The sequence below is a fragment of the Chenopodium quinoa genome, unplaced genomic scaffold (genome assembly GCF_001683475.1).
Source record: "Chenopodium quinoa cultivar QQ74 unplaced genomic scaffold, ASM168347v1, whole genome shotgun sequence".
Taxonomy (NCBI): domain Eukaryota; kingdom Viridiplantae; phylum Streptophyta; class Magnoliopsida; order Caryophyllales; family Amaranthaceae; genus Chenopodium; species Chenopodium quinoa.
In genome coordinates, this window is record NW_018742815.1 from 11696 (window position 1) to 21827 (window position 10132).

The 10132-nt window shown below is 32.9% G+C and overlaps 1 protein-coding gene across 1 annotated transcript; it reads left to right on the forward strand.

The window, feature by feature from the left end:
• The first annotated feature begins 3157 nt into the window (after positions 1-3157).
• On the forward strand, positions 3158-5443 carry LOC110725367 (acetyl-coenzyme A carboxylase carboxyl transferase subunit alpha, chloroplastic-like). The gene is made up of 4 exons (XM_021904855.1): positions 3158-3251; positions 4852-5039; positions 5128-5282; positions 5392-5443. The coding sequence occupies exons 1-4, from the start codon at positions 3158-3160 to the stop codon at positions 5441-5443; spliced, it is 489 nt and encodes a 162-aa protein (XP_021760547.1).
• Positions 5444-10132: the final 4689 nt, after the last annotated feature.

The following is a 10132-nucleotide window of genomic DNA, read 5'->3' on the forward strand; positions in this document are numbered from 1 at the left end:
CCCATACAACTAAACTACTATTGGACCTATATCTTGGACCAACCAAACTAGATCGGCTGCTTTATTAAAATAGGTTTTCAAAAACAGAGAGAATAGAAAAGAAATTAAAACTATCCGCAATACTAGACTTTCTACACTTTCACTTCATTCGATTATGATTCGACGTGAAAGGTACTCATCACCGGGTTTGGTTTTGGGAAGACACAAATGGGTGTCTACAGATGCTTCCTATTTTCTTTCCTAATATCATGTTAGTATCATGTTAGGGCTAAAGCTTTGATTTTTAATGTTTAGTGACATGCTAGGGTTTGTTATTAATCTTGTTAGTATCATGCCTAGGATCTTACTATTATTATGCTTTATTGTTAGCATGATTATTTTAATTATGATTGTGATTATGATTATTATTATTATTATGTTGCTTGATATTTATTGTTATTGCTTGATCACACCTTTTATGCATGTTTAAAAGGAATTTGTACTTGTAATCACGCTTAATACGATAATTAATAATCTTATTTAGGGATAATATGATTATAATTCAAGTGATCGCCAATAATAGTTTTATTTGTGCATTAATATTCAACCAACATAGATTAAACAGGTTTAGGGTTAACCTATTGATTGCATGTTAGTCAGAAAGCGCACATGAATACGAGAAGAATAAAGTAGAGGCCTATTATTAGGGCAGGTTCTTTCTCTTTTAGATTGAATTTGTACCTTCATCCCCGAAATTCCAGTCTCGGTCCCAGCCCTATTGGAGTTAACGATCTCTTGGATCGTTAAAGGGTGTAACCTTCACCCTGTAAACGGTTTACAAGTTCCTAAAACTTGTTTGCGACTCTTTTGTTCTAGCTTCCTTACATTTGGATGCCACCATGCTTAAGTGTATGATCACGGTGGGGTTCAAGTTTGGGGTAATGCTTGAAATATTCCCTACACATATAAGCACAAGCATAAATATATAAAGCATAAGTATATGATGCATATTGGAAACTAGCATGACCCCTTGAATTCTTCAAGTCTTCAAAAGGTCTTCTTTTGAAACTTCATGGCTTCATCTTCCAAGAACCTCTGTCTTCAAGACTTAACCAAAATTATGCAACTACTAGTATCTACGATTAGGACTAATCTAAATATTAAGGTACAAAAATACTTAACGGTGCGTAGACTGTATTTAGATTTACAAAAATACATCACGACACGTAATCCATATTTTCTATCCTAATCGGGTCCTACTAGTTGTCATTTCATAAAACATGTGAGAGAATATACATTCCATTCATCCATTCACTATTTTGTGAATGGTCCATGCATTTTACAACGATAAACAAGTAACAATGCATAAATTACATGCGCGCACTAGTAACTAATCTAGGCGGTTAATCCAATTAACACGCCTAATTAAAACTAGTCAAAGTTGTTTAACCGATTATGTAATTGACGTAATTAATAATTGAAGCTCCCACTAAATTCCGCATCCAACTTAATTAATCCAATTAATTAAGCCGGTAGAACCCAAAATTTGCCAACGCCGCTCAAAACCGAGGCCTAGTCTCCAAAAATTTTAATTAAAATAAACAAGATTAATTAAAATAAATAAAACGGCAAAATGCAAAACAATTCTGCCATAAAACGTGGTATATGTGCTAATTAAGGGGAGGTCCGCATAGCCGTGACTCATGCTAAGCGTCACACACATAGCTTAGACTACCGCATGGGTGTCGACTCTTCTACGGAGCGTGCAAGAACACAAGCCACGAGGCCGCACAAGCTTGCTAGCTATGCGCACCATGCCGCAAGTATCGCAGCACACCCCCGCACACCACACAACACAAAGAACACACACTCTTGCTCGTGCTCGCACCTGTCGCGGTTAGCAAAGCATGGCAGCACGCACAGCACCATGCTGCTACTGTGCTGTGTTACTGCTTATTACTGGCTGGCACGCCATGCTGCTGACAGCGAGTAGCAGCCACGCACATGGCCACAAGCAAGAAGGGGTAGCCTCCTTGGCAGCCACATGTGGGCTGCTATGCAGCCAGCTAGCCAAGTGAGGTTTTTACCTCGTTTTACGTGCCATAGTCTCGGGATTTCAATCCCAATTTTGCGTGACAAATTATTAATTCTAAATTACTTTTAGAACTAATTCAATGAGCAAAATGAAAAAATTTAAACAAGTCTAACTTAAATAAAATTTATCAAAGTGCATTCAACCAAAATTATTCCAAGAACCATTCTTTAATAAAATTAGTTTAACTTGGTACAATAAAATAATTAAGGCAACCTCTCACTATTAATTTAATCAATTTAAATTAATCTTGAGATTTTAACAAAGTAAGAGGGAGTTGGAAAATTATGAACTTTAATGTTCAAATGATAAATCCAACTTCTAACACTTGTGAATTCTTGAAAAAATTATATCTTCCAATATGAAGATAAACAAATTTCTATCACAAGATTGAAACTTTATGTTTCCAATCAACCAAAAATGATTAAAACAACAAAGTTCAACATAAAATTCATGGAATTTAGTAACTTTAAAGTTTCAATCACTTAAAATAATTAAAGATTGAATCTTTAGCACTTTGGAAGCCTCAAAAACAAAGATTTCACAATACAATGCAATTAGTTTGCAATTAGGTGAAAAATAATCAATCTTTTAAGCACAAAATACTACCAAGTAAATATGCTTTAAAGAGATTAACATTGCAGAAAAATAATGCAAATAAATCAATACATAATCACCATATATTATGCCATCAAATTCAAGGTAAGAAAGACTTAAAAAAATTTTGTCAAAACGAAAAATCCCTCGGCATTTCTGGTTCGAATTTAGCTAAAATCACAGCCCCAAAAGGATGAAAACATTTCCAGAACGTTTTTTCCACCCAAAATTCACTATTTCAGGGCAAAAATCAGGGTTCTGGGCCAATTTCGCATTTAAAAACGGGATTAAAATAATAAAACCGAGCCACTAATCTAATTAGCAACTTAAAACCAAAAAATTAAAATTATAAGCCATAAATAACCTTGAAAAAACATGATAATAAAAATAAACGAGTGGGGCTCCGATACCGCTGTTGGGGTTTGGTGAGTCCGACTCACCGCGAAAAAACCTGAGCAAAGGATCACGCTCGCAATAATTAAAATCATAATGGAGATCGGTGGTGGTGATGGTAGCGGTGGTGTTTGGCAATTGAAGGTGATGATAAATTTAATTGGGAAGGGAATGATTTTTGGTGGAAATGGTTAAGTTAATCAATGTAGGGTTTAAGTTAATAAGATAAAAACAGTAGTTTAATTAGGGTGTTAAAAAAAAGTAAGAGTAATTTTGTTAAATCACACAAAAAAACTTACTATAAAAGGATGGAGTACTTCGTAACTCTTCTATTAAATGAGATTTTTATTCCTTGCATCTTTGAGAGCTTCGATAATCACGACAATATTTACATGTAGCGGAATATTTACAACTTCTTACTGACCAAACAAAGGAAATTAAAATTTAGAAGAAAAATTATAAAGCATACCTCAACAATCGCAATTGATAATGCCTATATATTCTTGTATTCACAAATGAACCGAACAACCTGCAAAATTATAATGTAGTTAGAGGTGATCATTGGGCGGGTCGGGTCGAGGTCAGAAAATTTCACCCATTCCTCGGGCCGGGTGGTCGGGCCAAGCTTCGGGCCGAAAAATATGTGCCCAAACCCGCCCAAACTAGTCGGGTCATGCGGGCTTTTCGGACCAATTTTGGGCCGGGCAAAAAAAACAAATAAAATCAATTAAATCCATTTCCCAAACCCGCCCAAAATTTTTTAAAAATCGGGCCGAATTGGGCCCGACCCGATTTCAGGCTGAAAAATTCTGCCCAAAACCCGCCTAAAATCGAACTAAGCTTAGTGTGATCAACTCTAACTGTAGTATAATATATATATATATATATATATATATATATATATATATATATATATATATAGATTGGATCATGTGAAAACAAACTTAAAGTTGAAAACTGAAAACAGATGATCTAGACCATTGAATTTTCATGTGACGGATTAGATTACATTCGCGTTATTTGTAATCTTGACCGTCCATTCTCTCTGCTCTATTTTTATCTTTCTTCAATCTCACGATCTCACTGGTTCTCTATCCTTCTCCCAAAAAATCATCAAATTTCAGAGGAATTTGCTTCAATCTTCATCAATAATTTGCTTCAATCTTCATCAATTTCGTCTTTAGCTTCAAAATTAAACCTGAAAAGTGAGTTTTGCGTTTCAACAATCAATTATGTGAGTTAATCATTTTCGTCGCTGAATATTCATCCCATTGAAGCGAGTTTTGAGCTTTCTCGATCCTCCATTGAAGCGAGTTTGAGCTTTCTTCTCCATTGAAGCGGCTTCTCAGGTAGTATTTCTTAAATTATCGACTATCAATTTCACAATCTAGGGTTTATTTCTAGTTAATTGCTCGAATGTTTTTGTTATGAAATATAAATTGTTGTTTGGATTCGAAATTTGTTGAATAGCATGCGAATTTTGTCGATTCAAGCATTTAATTGTTTTTAGATTTTATGTGTCATGTATTGTGAGTTTGTGACCCTTGAATTTATGTAAAATTGGGGGATTAGAGCAATCTTGAGCTCTTCATTGTGCCTTTTGCTTGGTCGGTTTGTTGTCACGGATTCATGGGGGAATTCGAGTAGTTTAGCATCTGTTTCTTGTGATTGTACTGCCTTGCATTTTGATGCAGAGTAAAGATGAGAAATAGGGTTACATTTTTGGGAACTAGCAAGCTGAACTTGGTGAAATTGTATAAATTCTTGGATTATATTTTCCTTATGTTTAGTACTTTTAAGGCTTTATAAAGAGGCTTCCATTGCATATATTGAGGCTTCCATTGCAAATATTAAACAGATTTCTACATGTGAAGGAGACAGAAAATTGAAGTATGCCGATCATCATGGTTTTCTCGTAATTACACTTATTGACACGCCAAGAGCTTATGCTGATCTCAAATCTAAGGAACTTGGTCAGGTGAGTAGACAACTACTAGTTTATTTTAAGTTTATATTGACTAAACCTGTGGTAATGAGGATGAAATGATTTGTCTCTCTGAGCGCAGGGTGAAGCTATAGCTCAAAACATAAGGTCTATGTTTGGACTGAGAGTTCCTGTCATCTCAATAGTCACCGGTGAAGGTGGTTTCGGGGGAGCTCTGGCCATCTGTTGCTGCAATAAATTGTTTATGCTTGAGAATCCTGCTTTCTATGTTGCTAGGTTTTCTTCGCATCTATTGTCTATTTTTGGTTTCTTATTATTATTCAAATTCCTTCATCATTTTCCAATACATGCTTACCTTATTATTTCCCTTTTGACATTCCTGAAGCATGCGTTGCAATATTATGGAAATCTGCCCAAGCAACCCTAAAGGTATATGAATTTTTCTCTTGCTAGATAGTTAATAAGCTTTCATGGGATACAGCCTTATTAATTTCAGAAGAATCTATCTTTTTCATGAAAAGGCTGCTGAAAACATGAGGATAACAGCCCAAGAACACCTTCGGCTAAAAATTGATGATGTTATCATTCCTGCAAGCTTTTCTAAATTCTCAAATTTCTGCCTGAAATCAACATGATTTGTTTGGACACTTGGAATGCGTTCATTTGGACTGCATGCTTATTCCACATAATTGGCAGGTGTGATACTTTTGTGTTCTTTGTGTGATATTCTTTCTGATTATTTGTCTCGAACACTCTTCTTTTTTCTTTTTGATGTTATTCTGAAATGTTGATTTGAAGCAAATTTCTTGTAGAGACATACTTCGTATACCTTAAAAATATTTGGGTCTAAATTATGTGATTTTGCAGATTGGTGAGTGTGTTGCTAACTGGTGGAGGCCCAATTTTGAAACAGTGATGTATCCCTACTGCTCTCCTCACATCACAATGAGTTAATAGCTATGGAGTATATTGTTTTTGTGTGCCGGAAGCCTATTAGCTTAATTGGTCGTGCATTGTGCACTTGCATTGCACATGATGTGGGTTCGAATCCTACATAGGCTTACATGTAGTGATCTTTTTAAAATGTAGTAAAAATGAATATAATTAGCTTATTTTTATTTATAACGACTTTTATAATTACCTGAAGTTTATATATAGTTACCTTATTTTCGTATATAATGACCTTTGTGTAAATGTCATATAGTTACCTTATTTTTATATATAATGACCTCTGTGGAAGTGCCATCTAATGACCTCTGTGGAAGTGCCATCAAAATTGATATATATATATATATATATATTGACCTATGTGCAAGTGTTATCAAAATAGATATAGTTACCTTATTTCTATATATAGTGACCTTCGTTATTTTTATATCTAGTGGCCTCTGTATAATAATCCGTGGTTTATACACACGGGTGTACAGTGCTCATCATACACCCGGATAAATAAAAAAAGGCGGAAAGAACATCCTGTGTTTCATAAAGAACATACATGTATTTGACAAAGAATATGGTTGTATTTGACAAAAACATGCATTACCAAAGAACATAAAGATATAATAAAAAGAACGAGATAAAAACTTGATAAAATTTTCTGAAAAATTACACATTATTAACGGGAAATATTTAGAAGTGATAAATAATCGAGTAGGGCCGGGCCATATCATAATTTCTCGTGCTCAAACCCGTAGAAAAATAGCGGGTTTTCGGGCTTTTTTCGAACCCGGATCGAGTTTTAACTAAAAATGCATTTTTAGGTTTGCCCAAACCCACCCTATTTCGGGCCGGATCGGGTCGGGATGTGAGTCATGCCAATGTTGATCACCTCTTAAAAAATCCTTACCAAAGATATCATTTCCCCAAAAAATAGTTTTCTATCTCTCCAAAAAAAAATTCAACTCCCCATAATAATTTAGTTTTTTTTACTCTAACATTATTTTCAATTAAAAATAATTTAAGATTTCAATATCAAATTTCAAAATACCAAATTTTAAAAAGAACATAATTTATATTGTAAAGTACATATAGTTAATACCTAAATAACACACTAATCAAACTCAAAGAATGTGCGATAATAAAAGTAATTTAAATATGACATGATAATAAAAAATAGAATTTGGGCGTCACTACGACCTTAAAGAACATACACGCCAAATTCAAAGAACATACTTTGTATTATTAAACCCAAAAAAAAATATGTTTATCAACATATGTTAAATAACATAAGTTATAATGTAAAGAACATATAATTTTACTCAAAGAACACACTGATCACACTCAAATAACATATTAAAGGTATGTTCTTTGTCAAACATAGGTATGTTCTTTATCAAACACTATATGTTCTTTCCGCCTTTTTTTGTTTACCTGGGTGCACCATGAGCATGGTGCACCCGGGTGTATTATCTAATTTTCACTGTATAAATGTGGTCAAATAGATATAGTTACCTTATTATTATATATAGTGACCTTCATTATTTTTAATTTTATATATAGTGGCCTTTGTGTAAATGTGGTCAAAATTGATATAGTTACCTTATTTTTGTATATAGTGACCTTTATGTAATGTGGTTAAAATTGATATAATTACCCTATTTTTGTATACAGTGACCTCTAAGGAAATATTTTAAAAATTGATATAGTTACCTTATTTCTATATATAGTGACCTCGATGTAAATGTCATCAATTTTTAATATAACTCGATATAATTACCTTATTTTTGTATATAGTGACCTCTGGGTTGTTTCACACCATCAGATTATCTAGTGAACATCCAATGGCTAAGATTGCTTGTTTTTAGTTTTCACCATAAGCACTGTTTTCAGCGGAACCTCCCCGTATATATATATATATATAGGGGAGGGATCCGGTGAGAATAGGTTCTTATGTGAGAACATTCCTAATATATGAGAACAAATCTAAGCCTTAGGATCAAACGATCTCAACGGCTCTAATAAAACCAAACTTTTCATCAATATACTTGTTAATCAGAAAAACAGAGTGAAGAAACTACGAGCTTCAATTTCAATGAGATTCAAGGATTTCGAACACAATTCCGTTCGATTTTTGTTAGATTTCAGCAATAGCAAGAATCAACAAGCTTCATAGATTATTCGGGTAAATAATCAACAAAAGTTCTGTTAGTTTTTTCCTTAATTTTTGTCAGTAATTTTCGAATTTCATGGTTTGAATGTTGGATTTTTGTTATAATTTTAGTAATGAGTGATCTTAATTTAGTATTTTCGTTAAAATTTACGGATTTGATGTTCTAATTTTCGATTTTAGTGTTCTGGAAAATTTTAGTGTTCTTATGCGATTTTTCGATTTTTTGCTTCAATTTTTTGCTGTGATTTTGTTTGATTATGTTTGCTGCGATTTTGTTCGATTTACTATATGATTTTGTTTGATTATGTTTGCTGCAATTTTAATTCTTATGATTTTGTTTGCTGCGATTTTGTTCGATTTTCGATTATGTTTGCTTTATGTTTGATTATGTGGAGTGCTTTTTTCTTTGATGTGGAATTTATTAAACTTAATTGCTTGGATTGAATTTATTTTTGCAGGTTCATTATATTAGGTTGACAATTATGGATGAACAAGCAAATAATGAAGCAGGTTTTTTTTTTTATAAACTTGGATGTTTTTATGTACAACATGTTCCAAAATCGTAGAACATGGTTGAAAATTTTAGAACATGTGTGTATAAAATTAGAACATGTGTGTATAAAATTAGAACATGTTGGTAGGAAAACAACGGAAAGTAATAAATGAGAATGTTGATGAGTGAAATTTGATAAATAATTTGGATCATTTGATATATAATTTAGAACAAATGAGTAAAATTTTGGAACATGTTTTGATTTTTCTAATGGGATGTCTAAAATCATGTGTTCTAAATATTTGATCATGTGTTCTAAAGTTTTAGTCTAATGTTCCAAATTATGCTGTAAATAATTAATTAAACTTTAGTCTTAAATCTATGCTCTAAATAATGTCTTCTGTTCTGATTTAATCATGTGTTCTAAATATTAAATCATATGTTCTAAAATTTTATTCATTTGTTCTAAATTTTTTTTAACTTGTTAAAATTACTTTTGTGCAGATATAATTAACAACAACGACCAACTTGATAATGTTTCTAATGCCAATGCAAGTGTGCCAACTTCTCCTACAGTAGTACCTATATTAACTCCCGGAGGAACAAAAGAATGGTTTCCTATGTGCCGCAATGAGTTAAAACCTGCAATAGGAATGAAATTTAATAGTGTTGATGAGGGTGTTGAATTTTATAAATCATATGCACTTGCTGCTGGTTTTAACACTAGGAAGTCTACCAGTAAAAAGGCATACAGAGAAAAAATTGGCATTCCAATATGTCTTATGCAACAAACAAGGTTTCAAGGAGAAGAAAAAGCCTATTGTTGAGTATTCTAAATGATAAAGAAGGACAAAGCAAGGAAGGCAAGATTTCAATAACAAGAAAAAGATTAGTCACTCGTGTTGGGTGCAAAGCTTTTATGGTTCTAAAACATTGTGAAGATGAAAAGTATATAGTGACACAGTTCCACGAAGGACATACTCATCCCCTCTACACACCAAGTTGTAATCTATTTCAAAAAGAAGGAAGAAAGATGAACATTTTGCACAAAAAAATGATTGTTGATAACTCTAAGGTAACTCTTTCATAAATTTTTACAGTGCGTTCTAAAATTTTACTCATATGTTCTAAAATATTATTCACATGTTCCAAAAGTTTCTTAATATGTTCTAAAACTTTTTTGTGCCTATAATAGGTGAATATTGGCCCTGTAAAAACTTTTCGAATGATGAAGGAAATACTTGGAGGTTATGAAAATGTTGGAGCTTCCAAGCAAGATTTTAAAAATTTTCACAGAGATTTAAAAACATTCATTCAAGGTTCCGATGCTCAAATGTTTGTAGACAATTTCACAAAGAAAAAGTTGATGTGGAGTGCTTTTTTTTATTTTTTTATTTTGAAGTTGATGATGATTCTTGTCTTTCTAGAGCTCTTTGGGCGGACCCTATTTGTAAAAAACATTATGCTCTCTTCGGCGATATGATATCTTTTGACACCACTTACCAAACTAACAGGTGATTCATA